Source organism: Salminus brasiliensis, chromosome 8, assembly GCF_030463535.1.
Source record: "Salminus brasiliensis chromosome 8, fSalBra1.hap2, whole genome shotgun sequence".
Lineage (NCBI taxonomy): Eukaryota > Metazoa > Chordata > Actinopteri > Characiformes > Bryconidae > Salminus > Salminus brasiliensis.
The window spans coordinates 18,364,752-18,383,113 of record NC_132885.1 but is presented as its reverse complement, the minus strand read 5'-3'; the positions used below and the strand labels follow the sequence as shown (position 1 = coordinate 18,383,113).

The 18,362-nt window shown below is 39.8% G+C and overlaps 1 protein-coding gene across 1 annotated transcript; it reads right to left on the bottom strand.

Moving 5' to 3' along the window:
* Positions 1-732: 732 nt before the first annotated feature.
* pou1f1 (POU class 1 homeobox 1) lies at positions 733-8,268 on the bottom strand. The gene is made up of 7 exons (XM_072685132.1): positions 8,130-8,268; positions 5,083-5,232; positions 4,815-4,913; positions 2,096-2,341; positions 1,254-1,418; positions 1,038-1,098; positions 733-940 (listed from the first exon to the last, which is right to left on the bottom strand). Exons 1-7 carry the CDS (start codon positions 8,266-8,268, stop codon positions 733-735), a joined length of 1,068 nt encoding a protein of 355 aa, XP_072541233.1.
* Positions 8,269-18,362: the final 10,094 nt, after the last annotated feature.

The window sequence follows — 18,362 nt, the reverse complement described above, 5'->3', positions numbered from 1 at the left end:
GGACAGAGCAGAGCTAGTGCTTCAACATCTACCACACACCTGGAGTAGTAAATTAGCATGTGCTTCCCACACTAGGGACATATACGTCCCTCCACGTCTGCTTGCTCCTCTTCCACATATCACTTCATTCTTAGACTGGTTTGTGTGACTGTTCTGAATAAAGTACTAGATTTTATTTACTACCACAAATCCATCCCTTTTTGTTTTCTGTGTTTATGTAGAGCAGTGCTTCTGACTGTGCCTCTCTGTATTTGTTGTGTAATATATGTTAAAGCAAATGTTGAGTATTTTGGACCTAATTTGTTTCCCATAGTGATTCTACAGTGATGAAGCTGTATTTCACAATATTACTTTATTGAGAATCAATATATTACATTAAATTACGTTTTGTTGCATAAATCTGAATATATTAATTTAAATAACTTTGAAAAATTATTTTTCAGGCACTTGCAGGAATAGAACAAAAATGATTCCATAATACTATAGAATAGTAAATAGCATTCAGAATAAAAACATTAGATTGAGAGACAAAAAGTAATCTTCTTGCAACCATTTACAGCTTATTTTCCCTTTGCAAGTTGCATTAGCTCTGACCATACATACATGCACAGTCAAAGCCTCAGACAACATTATTAGTCCATCCACTTTTTGTGGATTGTCTGTGGTTTTCAGAGGTAAAGGCACTGAGCAGAACAGCCTCAGAACAGGGCCTTTATTGAAGATGCAGCAGGTCTACCTGCAGGCTGGAGTTTCTTTGGCCATGAGCGAGCTGTGGTGAAGGCTGGTTTTCACTCTCTTCTCCCTCTGCCTGCGATTGCAGAACCAAACCCGCACCACCTCCTTCTCTAAGTGAAGCCCCTCTGCCATGCGCACTATCTCCTGTGACGAAGGCTTACTCTTCTCCACAAAGTTCCTCTCCAGCGCCTCCTTAGCCCCCAGACTGAGGAAGTGAATTAAAAATACATTTCTGTGGAACAGCTTTCTGGAATAATGATGTGAGAGAATCTCCTCAGAGTTCAGCTGGATATTCACCGTACCTGATGGTTGTTCTTCTCTTTCGTTTGCGTTCCTGCATCCCCATTTTCTCATTATACAGAGCTGTGGAGAGAAGGTCAGTTCAGATACAGTAGTCCAATGTTTCTGCTTTTCCTCAACTGTCACCTGTTAATACTTAATAATATCTATGGAGATTGTATTTTGTCTCTGTGGAATACCCAAATGTATCTAGTGACGGAATGATAGCATCCACTCACCTCCGGCCTGCTCGGCCTCCTCCAGCCACTTGGCCAGGATGGACTTGAGCTTGCATGCATTTTTGAAACTGAGTTGAAGGTTCTCAAAGCGGCAGATGGTGGTCTGACTGAACTCAGAGCCATGCACAGCCGCCAGAGCCTCTCCGACATTAGTCTGAGTGTAACCTGTTAAAACAATTAAAGTTACAGTTTATGTATTGCATGTACAATATTATATACAATACGTTATGGACAAAAGTGTTGGGACAGCTGCTCATTCATTGTTTCTGCTAAAATCAAGGTTATTAAAAAAAGCTGATCCTGCTTTTGTTTGGGTCTCTACTGTCCAATGAAGGCTTTCTACTGGATTTTGGAACATTGCTGTGAGGATCTGATTGCATTCAGTGACAAGAGTGTATGAGAGGTCAGGATGTTGGATGCTCACCACTCTACGTCATCCCCAACTCATCCTAAAAATATTGGATGGAGAACCATCATTCCAGAACACAGTCCCACTGCTCCACGTCTTAATGCTGGTGGGCTTCATACCCCTTGAGCCCGCGCCTGGCATTAGACATATTGCCTATAGGTTCATGTTTATCTGCTCCAGAAAGTCCTATTCTATTGACAGCATTTCTCAATATGGACTCAGCAACGGGTGCAACCTAAAGTAGCTAAATGCATTAATCAGAAAGGGTACCTACACTCACTGGCCATTTTATTGGAAACAACTGCCATATAGGTACATTTTGTTAGATTACAGCCCATTTGTGGCTGGCATTGTGTTTTCATACAAAGGTTATTATCCTTGCCATCCCTTGATTTACCCAGAATGCACTAGCATTTGATAAAGTAGGACAAACCCAGTTTGATCCTCCTCAGCTTGAAGTCATTGGCAAACTTCTCTAGCTCACGGATCTGGGGTGAATCCATGTCGGGGGGCTCCTCTGGGGGGCGGCTCTTCCTGCGCAGCTCCTGCTTAATGTCCCCCAGGGTAGGCTCATCCGTGAACAGGGCCTGTGGTAATGGGGGGAAGCTGTGGGGCAGAGTGCATGAGCCCCCACCCAGACCATGCTCAGGGAACTTATACAGGCATGGAGCCAAAGCACCTTTGGGATTAAAGAGGCAGAAAAAAAGAAAAGAAGCCCTGGGGTGGTTAGGGGCATCGACCACTGTGCCAGCAGCAAGTACACACAAGTTCACAGCAAAGACCACATGTTCATGATCACAGAAGTTTAGAGCATGGTGCATTATTTAACTGACAATCTGGATATAAAATAAGGTCACTCACGAGCAATGATCTACAAGACGTTTGCTCAGTGAGTATTAAACCATATGTTCAGTGTCGTATGAAACTTACCCTTTTTTTTGGCATTGGCATTCTTGGGTTGGCACAAAAATCAGGTTTGTGCTTCCCTCTAGTGCTTTGATTTATGTACTGCATTTGGGCCCTATTTTTTCCTGTTTTTTCACTGCTAGGTGAACAATGTGCCATATATAGAAACAGGCTATGTAGGAGGGTGTGCTGAATTTTAGACACACGATCAGCACTTTGAGATGATCATGTACTCCTCTAGACAAAGAAGCAGGTTGCTGTAGCATCCTCCATGTCACATCACTCATATTATTGCTTCACCATGCCTGTATTCCTGTCTGAACACACTAGAGGGCAGCCTGTTCACACTTCTCAGTACAAGTCAAGTTCTTAACTCCTGTATGGGGAGGAAGGATGGCGATGCCACTCAGTGTCTTTTCAGTTTAATACCAGGTCCAAGGTTAATGTCCTGAAAGTAGTACTTTCACCTATGCCAAAAGTGTTTATGTGTTTATGCACATAAAGAAAGTAATTATTTGTCATTTTTTACAGCATAAATCAATCAAATGTGAACATTAAATTTATATTTCAAAGCTTTTGCCTATAGTAATAAATAAACTGCTTAAATCCCTGTACATTAATGACTGTATATTTCCCATGGTGCCCTCAAGGCAGGATATGCTAAAAGCTCAAAAGAATATTCTAATGTACACTTTTTCCCCACTTATACATAGACAATCAGTGTAGACATGACTGCTGTCCAAAGTTTGTTTCTTTAGTTTTGTAGTGAACATAATTAAAGTCTATAGTGCTCTAAAATGTATTTACTATTGAACACAATCCGTCTGTTTAAGGTCCTGCCACAGCTTCTTAGTAGGGACCATTTGTCTCTGGTAGAGGGCAGAACTGATTATATCAGTTATGACAGTCAGTTAAGTCAGTAAAATTCGATCAGTTATGTCAGTTAAATCAGTTAAGCCCTTAGGCAGCAAAGTATCCCTACCTTACAGTACCACCACCATGTTTAACTGCTGGTATAATGTTCTTATTGTCAAATGCTGTGTTAGGCCTGATGTATTGTGAGCTATGTCTTTCAAAAGTTGCACTTTTGACTGTCCACGGAAGACTGTCCTCATCAAGGTAAATGTTTTGGCAAATGTGATGAGCCTTTATTGTCCTCTTTTGAAACAGTTTTCTCCTTACAACTCTACCATGAATACAATTTCCCAGTTTCTTTTTAATAGTGGGATCAAGAATTCTGTCCCTGTCTGAAAGTGAGAAAGGCAAACAGTTCTGTAGATGTTCATCTAGGATCCTTTGTGACTTCCTGCACGTCATTGCTGCATCTTGGAGAAATGTTTGTGGGCTGGCTATTACTGGGAAGATTGAGCACTGTTCCGAGTTTTTGTTTCCATTTAGAGATAATGACTCTTACTGTGGTTCGATGGAATTGCAGTGTTTTAGAAATGACTGTTTAACCCTTTCCAGACTGATGTAGTTGAGCTTCTTTCTGAAATGTCTTTCTCACATCTTCTGGACCTTCTATTGATCTTGGTATAATGTGGTATAATGTTGAGACCTTTTAGCCTACCTCACATTGCTAGAAAGGTTAAGTGGTGTTTAGATTCATCATGACAGGTAATAATCAAGCCTGAAATTATCATTGAAAGCTTGTACTAAGTGTACACGTAGGTTGTCTTTGTCGTGAATACAATTTAGTTTGAAGATGTGAAACAATTAAGTGTGACAAATATGCAAAAATACCCCCCCCACACACACACAAAATCCAGTACACACAGTACATTAAGCAGGACTTACTGTATGTGGTAAAAAAAAAGTAATTTAGGGACCCTGAGCTACAAAATGCTTTTGTGTATGTACTTTTTTAAAAATGTATTTGAAATAATTTGTGGAACAGTCAGATGTGGACTTTCATAAACACTTCTGTTGGGTGCCATGGACTTCGATTGTTTTTTAATTACTTGTAGCTCCATTGCAAATCTAAAAAAGCAAATGTCAGGCGGAAAACATGTCTTGACATTGACTACACTGGGGTAAGCGGGGAAACAGGTGTGAATTTCAACTGAATCATTCCTTTAAAACTGTCCACAGAGGCTTCCAGTATGAACCAGGCTGTGCTTGAAGAATAGCTCAGGGGCCTGACTGACAATATGTTGTCAAACTATTTTATAGTTTTAATGCAATAAATATTCAACTATTTGCAATGTATTGCATGTTCTAAGGCTGTGCCATGCCGAAGCCCTTACCTTGCAGTGAATTGGCGCCATTGACCATATTGGGATGAGGAACGCCACAGGTTTGCAGGATGCGGGTTTGAGAAATGCTGGCTGAGAGCATTTCCTGTGCTGGGGACAAAAACCTACAATGTCATCACACATCAGACACACTCACACATACAAAGACACAGGCACACATGCAAAGAGCAGCATTGATTGATACCACTCAAAGCACTGAGTCACAAGCCCTGCTGAAGAACGCACCGACGTAGCCAAGCAGCGAGATGTATCAACACACCTGCCATCATGCCGTAGGTGGTCTGCTGGTTGCTATAGTGACATGGGGGCATTGAGTAGTGCAGGCCGGCTGATGCGTTGCTGAGGGCAGACGTGGACAGATGCATGTGAGAGCGCTTGGACGACTGGACGAGGGGCAGACCCGAGGGAACTGCGGACAGGAGCACAGGACAATGCTCATGATCTTATCGTTACATCAAAGAACAAAATGACAGGAAAAAATGAAAGAATAAAAGGCCATCATTTTTATCGATTCTAGATCCTTCAAAGAGAAATGAAGTTGGTGCTATAGAAAAAGGTTTTTATAGTCACTGTCAACATTTGTCCACATTCAGTGTCCACAGATGTCAACATCTGTTTACATTTAATACCACTTATGTATTTGCGCTTTTGTTGACAATATCTGCTAATGATCTGCTAATGTCATTTTTTAAAATAAGCTTAATTGTTCTTAATAATAATAAAAAAGTGAATTCCTTTAGTATGCAGCAAAAAGAACCCAACAGATACTGTCAGGGGAATTACTGTTCCCTTGCTCCACATTTACCCTTATTCCTTAACTATCAAAACTGCCTCTGATTCCTTAATCAGAAGATTTCCATCCACTGCATGCCGACTTTGAGTGGAGTTCTATTGAATTAGGCCTCCCACCCATAATCTTGTAAAGATAATCTCCATTATTTGTTCTTTTCATCTGCTCGGCATGAGGAGACACTTTAGATATCAGCATGACAGGCAGAGTCAGAGTGTTATTAGACAACCAGGCCTCTTCAGAATCCTCAGGGAACAGATACACACTCAGACACACATTCCTGTTAATCATAACGATTTAACATAAAACACACAGGTGCTACTTCCTGAAATAAGCAAATGTTTGTGTGAAAAGAAATGACTTAAGATCTTAAGCTGCATCAGCTTCCATGTTAAATCAGTAAGTGTGCGTAGATGTGTTGTGTCTGACGAAAGGGGGGATGAATGAATAATATATTATAATATTTTGTAGTGCAGTAAATAGCATCTGAATATTAGTCTGGTTTTAGAAATTTTAGCACAAATACTGCGGTGCTAAAAGTAGTAAATGGCATAAGTGAGTCATTAGATAAAGGGTGCCACTGTGCAGTGCAGCCCATTTCATTGATGTTTCATTGATATTGAAGTGGTATTCAAATCTAGACTTGTCAGCATCTGAAAAAGCAGTCTTCTGGTTTGAAAATTATTTATCTGGCAGAACACAGTGTGTGCAGGTGGAAGGGTTCATGTCAATGCCCTTGACATATTCTAAGGGTGTACCAGAAGGATAAATTATTGTTTAGTGCTCACTCAGTTACACAATGCTTTAAATAGTTCACAATCAAGATGTTTTAGTCTCAAACTTTAATTTGAGACATTTTTCATGTGGACAATAATAAAACATACACATTCAAACTGGAATATTATAAGATCATTCTAAGCCTCAAATTTTGCATTTGATAAAAAGTATGGGAAAAACTGGCATTTGATTTTAGAGAGGAATCTTGATTATCCTTTGAGAAGAGACTTGTTTCTGCTAATTTTTAACACGTAATGGATTATGGTGATGTCATCTATATGCACTCACCTTTGCACTGCTTATGCATTTTTAGACAGAATGTATAATGGAGCTCTAAGATGTATTATTACTAGCTGTAGAATGAATACCTACAAGTGTTCTATAGGAATAAGATTGCCCTCAAGACAAGTTTGGCACAAGCACTTCTCTAAAAGGATTTTTAATCTCAGGGAGATTTTCCTGGTTAAATAAAAGGTAGTGAAAAAATAAAGCAGTATACTGCTGCAGAAAAGCAGGTGTCACAGAAAAGCAATGTTATACAATCCAAAAAATGGCCCTAAAATAGAACTGAGTAAATGGAAGACCTGGAAATGAATGCAATGTAACCCTATTGCCTGGGTAGTGATAAAATGAGCAATATCAGAACATTGCCTCAGTAATACAAACAGTAACAATATACAGAACATCTGCCTGTGAGCTTGGACTGAAAATGCATTTCAAAAGAAAACAGAGGGAAAGTGAAGATGAAGAGAAAAAGAAGGAGATGAAGAACAAGGGATCATGTGTGTGTGGTCAGTGAAAAGGTCATACTTTCAATGTGAGAGCGAGACTGAGAGTGATGACAGCAGCAGGAGAGCAAAACCTCTGTGCTGTGAGGTCACACTGACTCCTCATAACTGACCTGCTCACATCTCTCTCTCTCTCTCTCTCTCTCTCATTGTCACTCTCTGTTGTCTGATTCCAGCTGCCAGGAGCCCTTTGGGAAAATTCTTAGACAGTTGTCTTCATTGCCACTCTGCCACTTCCAACTTCCAACAATTCTCTTGGGCCTCGGCAACTGGGGAATACTTCGTAAGACAAAGTATGCAAATTTATTCCTATTCACATATAAGAGGCTGGTCTTTCAATGGGGATGACAACTATGAAAATATACCACTGCAGCAAAGTGATAAGATTAAATTAATCACAGGGCTGTGACAGGTTCTACCTGCAGATCAATATGGAACCACTCTACACAGACATACCTCTGTGTTAGTTCTAATGGCACTATTGACAGGTCTCAATTAGGACCACTTCACTTCTTGCAACCTTCAGTTCAATCTAGGACAACGGCCACCAATGTCTATTCTTTCCTGTTCCTGCAGGGTTCACCCTCAAGCCACCACATCTGATCTAAATTAAAGTATCTTCAGAAGTCCTTGGTTAACCAGATAGGATGCATGAAATTTGAGTTAGACACAAATTCTGTAGAAAGAACAAGAAAAAGAAGAAGTGTGTGGAGGATGAGAAAAATATAATGTATGAAAAAAAGAAGAATCAGAATGAGAAAGAGAAGAAGAAAAGCTCATGTAGAAGAAGTCCAGAATTCTTTGATTTGTTCATTTGATGTGAGCCATTTGTGTTGGAGGTGAAACCTTCAGAAAGAAGAAGAAACAGAAGCAGAGGTAGAGGAGAATGGTTGATGATTACATGTCTAGGACAAGTGAGGCTGGGTGTGTTGAAGAGAGTGCGGAAGATACCTGGCTGCACCATGTTGGTGGTGTGGCTGGTGACGGGCAGGCAGTCAGCAGCTCCAGCGTGGTGCATGAGCAGTGGCAGGGCCGAGTCTCCGCTCAGGGTGGTGAAAGAGTCCGTGCTGCTGAAGGCCTGGCAGGTCATGACTATTTCTCTCTGTGTCTCTGTTCACAGAGCAAGCGTCTGCCCACCTGTGTGACACACGTACGACGTGTGCAGGTATTTATACCACCCCTCCTTCAGCCTCCTCATCCATGTTAATGCTTCCCTTCCCTAGGCTATTACTACACTCCAGCAGCCCTCGGCAGCCTCCTGGAGCAAAGCTCTGGTAATTAGGGCAGAGAGGGGTAACTCGACACTCCCTATTTCCATCGGCCATGAGGTTTCAGTTAAGGCCTGTTAGTGCTTACACAAATCCGCTGTGATTGTTTACAGAATGGACGTCCACTTTGTTTACAGAATGGACAAGGAGCAGCCAATTATAAAATGCTACATGCAGGCTTAGATGTTTCCCCCCTTAATTGGATGTTGGTGGCAAATATGACAAGGAGGCTGGAATAAACAAATCTTGTAAATCTAGAGTTACTGATTTAACCATTGGGTAAAAAGAAATAATAATAATAATGTTTTGTCTTTGTTGCATCATTACTAATGCATTTGTTGAACATTAGGCATACTTCAGAAATGTATTTGCTGCACACAATTTAATGCGAGTTCACAAGTTCACAAATTGTGTCCAAAGTTTTGTCCCCACAAGTGACAAACTGTTGGCTGTTCTATTCAGTGCATTACATGTTACTGTCACAAGTATGACTGCAGAACATCTCCCAGCAGAACAAAATAACCAATTACTGGAAAATGGTTTGACTAGGCTTTTTATGTATATACCATGCCATCTGGTAAGTGGATTACCCTGCGGGTGACTGGTATTGCAGTAGTCCATTTGTGTAATTGTTGAAGAACATTTTTGAGATGATTGGGGCTGATTGGGGCTAGTCCTGACTGCAGGATGTCCTGACTTGCTCTGTCTGTGATGATTTTAATCGCAGTGCTTAAGTAAGCAGGTGACTGGCCGGACTGGCCTTAGGGCCACCCACAATAGGCCACAAGTAAGGGTCTGAAGTCAAAGGGCCTGTTTACACCTGGCATTACCATGCGTTTGCATCCGGATAGTATCTGGATTTACTTTGACTGGATTCTGTTCAGACTATTTAAATTGAAAAGAAACAAACTCTGTAATACTGCTCTCTCATGAGCACACACAAACACACACACACAGTGAGAGAAAGAGAGTATAATGGAGATGGAGAGGGAGAGCAAGAAGGAAAGAGATAAGCCAAGATCCACAGTAATAATTACTTGTATTAAAGGTTTTATCAAAAGCCGTATTTCCGCTTGCCTGACGACATCAAATAGATTTGATTTATTTTTAGAAAGTTAAGGATGAGAGTTGCAACTAGGTCACCTCTTTTATTTAGTAGCTCTAAAATGATCAATCACAGATTACAAATGATCTATTCACAAGGGAAAAGTAAAAGTATGTGGACAGCTAAATCTCTGTATCTGTATGCGTTTGTATAAACCAGGACAATTTACAACCGATTGTCCCTCTTTTGCTGCAGTAATAGTCTCTACTGTTCTAGGAAGGCCTCCTACTAGATTTTGGAACATGGCTGCATGGATTCACTTTCATTCAACAACAAGCAAGTCAGGGAAATCAGGTACTGGTGTTTGACAGTAAGGCCTGGCTCACAGTTGATGTTGCGGTTTATCCAAAAGGTGTTGGACAGGATTGAGGTCAGGTCTGTGCAGGCCAGTCCAGTTCCTCCACATCAAACTTGCAAACTATGTCTTTACGGACATCGCTTTGTGTTTGTTTGTTTTTTTGTGACAAGTAAGGACCTGCCCTAAATTGTTGTCACTAAGTTGGAAGCACAAAGTTCTCTAAAATGCCACAAGATTTTCTTACATCGGCGCTAAGGTGCCCAGCTGTACAGCTGCCACCATGCATTCAGGCATGCATCATGCTCCAGGTATACCAGTCATTTCATCATTCCAAATCACAAGTTTCCAGTGCTCCAGAGTCCAGTGGCAGTGTGACTGAACACCACTTTGCCGATGTAAACACTGTGCATGGTGAGGTTATGCTCATATGCAGCTGCTCAGCCATGAAAACACAATTTAGGAAGCTCCTAATACAGTTATGTTTAATCCAAAGAGTAGTCTCAGCAGTTATTGTTGCAAATGCAGACTATTAAAAAAAATCTTCAGCTCGTCCGGTTCCATTCTGTGAACTTACATGGCACACCACTTTGTGGCTGAGCTGTTATTACTAGATGTTCCAATTCACCATCACCTACACTTTACAGGGGCAGCTGTAGCAAGGCAAAAACGAACTGACTTGTTGACAAGGCAGCATGAAAGGTCCTAGGACAGTGCTATTTTGCATATCACTGAACCCTGCCAACGTCTTTGAAGGATGCATGACTGTATTGTTGCTTTTTGTGCCCCATTAGCAATCGGTGTGGCTGAAAAAGTTGATCCCACTATTTGGAAGGGTTGTCCACCTACTCTTGTGCAGGTAATGTACGTAATTGAATAATTGTGGCTCAATATGTCATTAAGTAGGACACTAAGGGTTTCCCCTAAAATATTCTTGATAAACAACTGAACACAAATTACATCTGAATATGACAACACCGTCACTGATGGCCTGTCCTTACTCTGAGAAACATGTTTAATTTGGCTTAATTTTCTACTGCTGTCAGAAGCTAGTTGGGTTAGTGGCTCGTTTTAAAAATAACACCTATTGTAAAAGCTCCCCATGTGGCACAGAGTGCTGTGATTTTATGTGCAAAGCAAGCAGAGAGAGAGAGAGAGAGAGAGAGAGAGAGAGAGATAGAAGACAGGAAGTGGGGGCACTTGTAAGTGAAGTCTTCAAAAACACATGGACAGGATTATGTGGACAGCGAAGAAGACCATTTCCCATGAAACCAGACAAAAGGACAGTGATTTGGGAAAGTAAGGTGACGTTTATTAGGTCGCTCAGCTAAATCCTTTCACACTGAGCCCTCATAGCCTGCCAAAGTAACCAAGCACGGGTTGCACAAAGCCCCTGATCTTAATTAGGCAGGGGAGCTGGATCTAAGGCCAGGAGCTGTGCTCCTGCACCTGTTCCTGCCCGCTCTCTCTCTTTCCAGGTCAGACACACTCACAGGCCTTTATCCAGCCCTGCAATGGGAACAGCAGCAACACTGGCCTTCTCACAGGTATCACAGCTATGTAATAGCAAACACATATGTACAGTGCACAAATGAGGGTAAATGGGCAATGGGTTATCCCAGGACTGTTCCAGGCTGCAGATCTGTGTCTTACAAATTACAAAGCTCATTACTCGCGCCAACAAAAAAAACACTCCCACACTGATGTGTAAAGTTCACACCATAATTTAAAAAATATTTTCAAAATATCTTTAATGTATTTTTACTAAAAGCAGCTGCTGCTCCCCACCGTTGATTGCCTGGAAATTAAACAAGTGGCTTTGGCTATGATAAATGTCATCTGAAAAACAGGCCACAGCCTGTGTACAAAGGAAATGGCAGCTCCCAGCTTTAATTTCTTAATTCATTATGCAAACATGAACTATTGCAGAGCTCAGTGTACTGATGAATATCAAGACAACCGTACGTTTAATTCCTAAAACATCTGCCTGGAGGGATCAGTGATTCGAATTTCAATGCATAAACAGGGAAAACAGTGGCAATGAAGGTAATTTCATCAGCATATTCAATATCTGAGCATACTGAAATGTTAGGCTGGAAGCCAGGCAAGGCCTTGCTCTCTAGTTTCACAGGTACACACTATCATTTCCACTGAATAAATGTTATTGCCAGGCTTTTTAAAAACAAAGCCAGTCTGGGTTTTATTGCTTGTACAGCTTACATGGATGCATCTGTATCCCTACACAGGGTTGTTTTGGGGTGAATACAAGTATCTTTACTAAATAGATAAATACATTATGTGTCTGACAGAGTAATCCGTTCTGGTAATCTACGTATGGTTATATCTTCTTTAGTGTTATTTTGTGCATCATTTATCATTTCATCTTTTCAATGGTACTCAGCTTGATCATTGTCATCAATATAATGAGGCTCAACAGCTAAAAGACTATTGTCATATTTAGGCACAAATTGAATGAATCACTGATCTGACAATTAAACATTTCTCCTCTTAAGCTGTCTATACCACGTGTTATTCTGTCTGCAGTAATCAGGGGATAGAGAGACTACCACAAATATGCAATTTGTCAGAGTTCCCAGACACACTAAATCCCACACACTGTACATCATTTTACCCAGCTGATACATTTATTTCTGCCAGCACTGAATGTTTAAAGCTCTCTGTTTACAACCTTTAAATAGTAATCATCTGCTAGCGAAGTTACTTATGCAGCTGGGGAATGCCTCATTCATTCCTATTCCATTTTCATCATACTCTCTCTACAGTCTGCAGCAAATGACTGTACATGTTGAATGTACAAATCAGTTGTAAGTCGGCTTGAATATTTCATCCCATTTGGGGAAAATGACAAGCACGGTCTGTTTGATCTGCTGTACCTGAAAGTTCAGATGCTACCTTGATTCCGTCAAATATATTCTAATCAGCATGTATTTTAAAGCCTCAGCCTTTGTAAAAGGGCTTTTTGTTTACACAGATGACACATTCTGAGATGCCTCCTGTTCCAACTACTCTACCCCCATGCATGCCAAAACAATGCAGGGTTTGATTATGTTGTTTTTTGTTGTTCATTGTCATTGATTGTTGCTTCTTGCATTCAGAGCTCTGTCTACGAGTTTTAGGAGCCAACCTGTCACTCACCTTCCTTCTAGAAGATTCAATACGGGTGCCCCCCCCCCCAAACTGCACATTGTGGCGTCAACTTGATCAAAGAAAATCATAACAGTCCAATAGAAAATGAAATCTAAAGTACTTGGTTTGATGGAATAGATGTACTGCAATGGATGGTACCAATTTGTAAAATCAGAGATTTTTAGCTCTGTGTTTCATCTAAGGCTTTTACCGATTCAGAATGAAAACCTATGGAAATAGTTGGTAGCTAAGCAACAAGCTCAGTAAGAAATGTGTTTGCTGCTGTGATGGCTGGCTGGACAGAGTCTCTCTCTGTCTATCAAGCTGCCAAGAATCAATCCAATCTACATTTACATAAGAGTAAACGGAGACCATTGATGTCCCCTTGCAAAATGTTACTGAAATGACCATGCACTGTATATCCAGACAATTTTTGTCCTGTTGTCTTTGTGTAGGATCATTATCTTAGTTTTTTGGTGTATTTTGGTGTAGTCAATTGATGAACATAAGTAACTCTACACAGAAAACATTTTTTTTCTTTTTTTGGTCAACTGTAATAAAGAGAGGAATATAACTGTATTGAGCAATATAAGTTTATATCCACCAGGAGGATTTACAGTACTGAGGCCTCAGAGACCTCTAGCTTATAACCAGCCGGCAACATCAAACCAAGGAATCATAGTAATCTCGAGTATTGACAAGCCTTCATACAACGCACCATAAGCTACATAGCTGTGACATTTGATGTTATTGCTCTTCCAACCAACCTTTTTACATATATTGTTTTCATGTATTTTTTCCAGACAGGTTTGTAAGCCTGAATGCAGCTGATTAATTACCCTCTCTATACACAATTATACAAACCGATTAACTTCCGCTTAACTTCTCAGTCACCATAAAAGATTCCACAATATTGGTACTCAGTGTTTATTACACTATTTTCACACTATGTTACTCATAGTTGTTATGAGTAATTAGTGAATGAACCCTATGTTAATAATAACAGACTTGTCTGACAACATTCCAGTTATCTGTGATAATAAAAATAATGCTACATTTATTTTAGATTTATATTACATCATGTTTTATTTGAGAACCTCAAATATAAGCTGCACAGGGTTAAATAGGGACTAATGGACATGGCCATTCCTGTGGAACATAATCAGCTATTAGGCCAAATCATATATGGATCACACTCCCTGAATTATATAATAATCTTTAAATCAGGACACTGAGAGGCAACTCATCAGAGACGGCATTACAGTAAGCTGTCAATGGCCCACACTCTACAGCTAAAACTGTAAGCAGCTGGCATTTATATTATGATTTATGGCATTGTCTAGTCAGTGGCTTTGAAGCAGATAAAAGTACTGGGTAATGACAGGGCTGCTGCTGTTCCTTGTAGTCCTTTAAAACGAGTCTGGAGGCTAAGATCAAACAGGGGGCTGCATGGACCACGGATGAAAGTGGCCTGTCGTTCCAGTGCTGGACCCAGATTCTAGATTAAATACAAGAGAATCAGGCCAGTTCACCCTAATTGCCCAGGTGCCAGGCCACTTCATAAATATTGCACCACAGAGAGTGATATCAAAGCAGTAGGGTAATGTGAAGAATCTCTGAACAAAGGTTTCGATTGTCTTTTTAAGAAGTGATGGTCAAGGTTAAGGTTGATAAAGATTGACATTTGACATAAAGATTGGTTCTGCTGGCTCTGTATTTCCTGTGATCCACCCTGTCTATAGTACTCAGTTTAAAATTACCTTTGTTGCTGTGGGATTGACACTAAAAATAAGACCCTAAACCCACATCACAGATCCTAAATCAAACCATCAGTTCCAGGATCAATGTATGTGGGCTTACAGTAATGACATTAATCAAAATACTATTTTTGATAACTGAAATATCAATCAATGAGCTTTGTGCTCCAGTGACATTTTGATCAAAACACTCATGAATCTTTGAAGATAAATTCAAGACCGGAACTTCCCACAGTGCATTTCTGATCCTAATAAAACAAAACAGAGGACAACATAAACAATGTTCCGAGCTGTAAACAAAATGATGGCCCAAGTAGTAGAAAATCATGTTATGTAAGATCTGGGCTTTTTTCACTGAAAGTCAACAAAAGCTACATTAATGCTGCATAAAAAGATTGATTTTCATCTATAGCAGGGATTTCAAAACAACAACAGTCTGTCACTTCTTCAAGAACAAGTGGCAGAGATGGCCTCAAAAGTTCTAATTCATTGATAGAAACAGTTAAGAGAATGATGGTTTCCTAAAATTCATAAATTATGCATTCAGAAGTCAACAGTAAAATGGCATAATAACATAAACACATACATTTATAGCCACAGTAACAGGACAGACAGTCTTAGGAGTAAATGACAGACCAAAGGCATTCATTCTCTTATTTTCCCAAGATGATTTATCAGCAAGACAAAATGTAGCTTAATGTAGCAAAATGTAGAGTTAACAATGCTAAAAGCTCTAAAGTGTAGGATGCCAGGTTGGTCTGAAAAGGTGCTGTTCCAGGTCATGTCAAAGGGAAGGAGCCCTGAACATCTCTCTCCTGGGTCAGGCTTCCTCAGTCTCCTTGGACCCCCTTGGTCTTCTTGGTTTCCAATCACAGACCTCCACATACTGCAACACAGACACACAAAAACACACAAAACTCAGGAGTCAGGCCATCATAGAAATTGAGAGTGGGCTCTATCTCCAGACCTGTTGCTGGACCAAACACTGCACACTGTGTAACTGCTTAATTACTTAGAATGGATTTGTTTATTGAAAATGTCTAAATTAGAGCAGCAGAACCTTAACCAGTGTCCTGCTATCTTCACAATGGCATGGTGGAAAAATAATAATAAATAAAATACTTATGGAGGGAATTTTGAGACAATATTACAACAACAACAACAACAACAACAACAACAATAATAATAATAATAATAATAATAATAATAATAATCTAAACAAAGAATACATAAATAAAATGGTTCAAATGTGATTTCATGAATGAAATGTTTCAATTAGTTATTTACATTTAAAATAGAAGCTTAAATTAATTAGCAAATTATGTATTTATTATAATGCAATTTGTTTCATTGTTATTGAAACATACATTGTTAATATTTCAATTCAATATTATCAATCTGCCAACATCATTCAGTCACATCAGTGGATTTTGATTTATTTTCAATAGCATTTGTTGCCCAATGACTCTCCATGGTGTAGTATGATGGATCAAACCCTGGTCTGCCACAGAGAGGGCAGTGTTGTTTCTTAGCTGAGTTACTAAAGTGTTAGGACACCATGGACTTTGTGGACATGAATAAGGCACTAATTAACAATAGTCTTGGACTAAACTGCAATAAGAGATATGCTTTAAATGTCAGAATCAACATTGTGTCTGACATTTTTGACAGTCAGTTATGAGCAACAGAGAAACAGTCAGTTATGCAGCTTGTCATTTACTTAAGGACTTGTGGCTCTATGCTTTGAATAGGATGAAAAAGACTGAGTGGTAGTTGATAAAGATGACAGGTTGCTGATAAAGGCTAAAGATTGACACAGACACTTGAGCAGCTGTGCTATTTCACAGCTCTTTACCCACCAGGAAAAAAAAGCAATCAAAGACATGCGAGGTGGTGACCTAATACAAAGCAATGTTATGAAGTGACAAAGTTGGGGGCGGCAAAGAGAAAGGGGGGGGGGGGTGTGATGAGGGGAAATCCAGCAGGTGAGAGCTTTTTACTTCGTTGGCTTTTCTTCCTCTCCATCTGTTTCTGTTCATCTGTATCTCACAATGGGTCTTTAAACCTTGCTGTTAGCTGCAGCTATTATGGGACTTATAGACCGACCACCCGTGGAACATGTTTGCTGTAATATTTTCTAAAATATTAGCTTTTGGCCAGAATTAAAGTCAAGGCTGTTAAATTAATTCTAAGGCATGGAAGAAAATACTTGACTTTATTGTATAGATTTGCTCGAATAATGCTGTTCATACAGTCAAAACAGTGATATATCAATTATTTTGGTATTGGCAGATATTGGCAGATTGGCATCAGACAATAAGTCAAATTAACACATTTACACCTATCAGCCATAGCATAATCAACACTTAATAAATAATAGATAAGTAAAAAGTATTGCATATAGATATAGATAATAAAATGTATTGCCTATCTTTATCTACAGTTGTATCTGTCAAGGGGTGGATACATTTGGCAGTGATGTGTTAAAAGCAGGAAAATTGGGTAAGCATAAGGATCTGAGCCACTTCAACAATGACCAAATTGTCAAGGCTAGTCGACTGGGTCAGAACATCTCCAAAACTGCAGGCAGGTAATTTTTTCTGGTATGCAGTGGTCAGTATCTACCAAAAGTCGTCCAAGAAAGGACAACCGATGAAAGGACAATGCACCTTATAATTTACAAAGGATCTGCTGCTTATGTTCCTGGTGCCAAATACCACAGGCCACCTTCAGAGATCTTGTGGAGTCCATCCCCTGAATGGGCAGATCTAATGTAGCAGCATAAGGGGAATCTACTCATGATTAGAGAGGTGGTACTAATGTTATGGCTGTACTTTCTGTGTATGTTTTCTGTAGCAAAAGATCTACAGCATCAGTACATATCTATTTTTCATATGAAGTGCCTATTATTGGCCAGACTGCATACTGTAATATAGTATAACACATTTTTTAAAGTTCTAAACTTCAACAGTTTAATGCCATGTATAATATACCCTTAGCACAGGTACAAGTTTGTGTTTTGTTAAAGCCTGCATTCCACTATTCATGTATATACGTATATTTTAAATTCATGTCATGTACTGAATAATTCTTTTTTCCTGGGAAGCAGGCGGCTCTCAAATAGACACCTTTGCAATTATCATATCATAGACATTGTCAGGACGCAACAGATGCAGATAATAGAATAATCATCACAGCTTTAAATTATAGCACGCTGCCTGTAAATCCTGAATTATGCAAATTCAGTGCCTCTGAGAGTTAGCCATGGCACTATTCTCCCAAAGCTGTAATGAGCAGCTCAAACTAGTCATTAGTACACCACTGTTAGGCACAGCAAGCGCTGGAGCTGGCTGCAAAAGTGCAGTGTATCATGCCAATTAGTAAAGCTTTATAGAATGCAGATGAAGCTGCACTTTATTCAGCCTATCACACTCTTCAGAGGTATTTCATGAGTCAAACATGACTGTGTGCACAGCCGCATGCTTTTAAAGACTAATTAAAACTTCTTGCAGTCATTTTCTTATGATCTCAATTGGATCCTAGAAAGATTTCTGGATCTCTGCTGACTGAAAACTAAAGATAGGGACATAAATGAGGTTTTCATAAATGCTT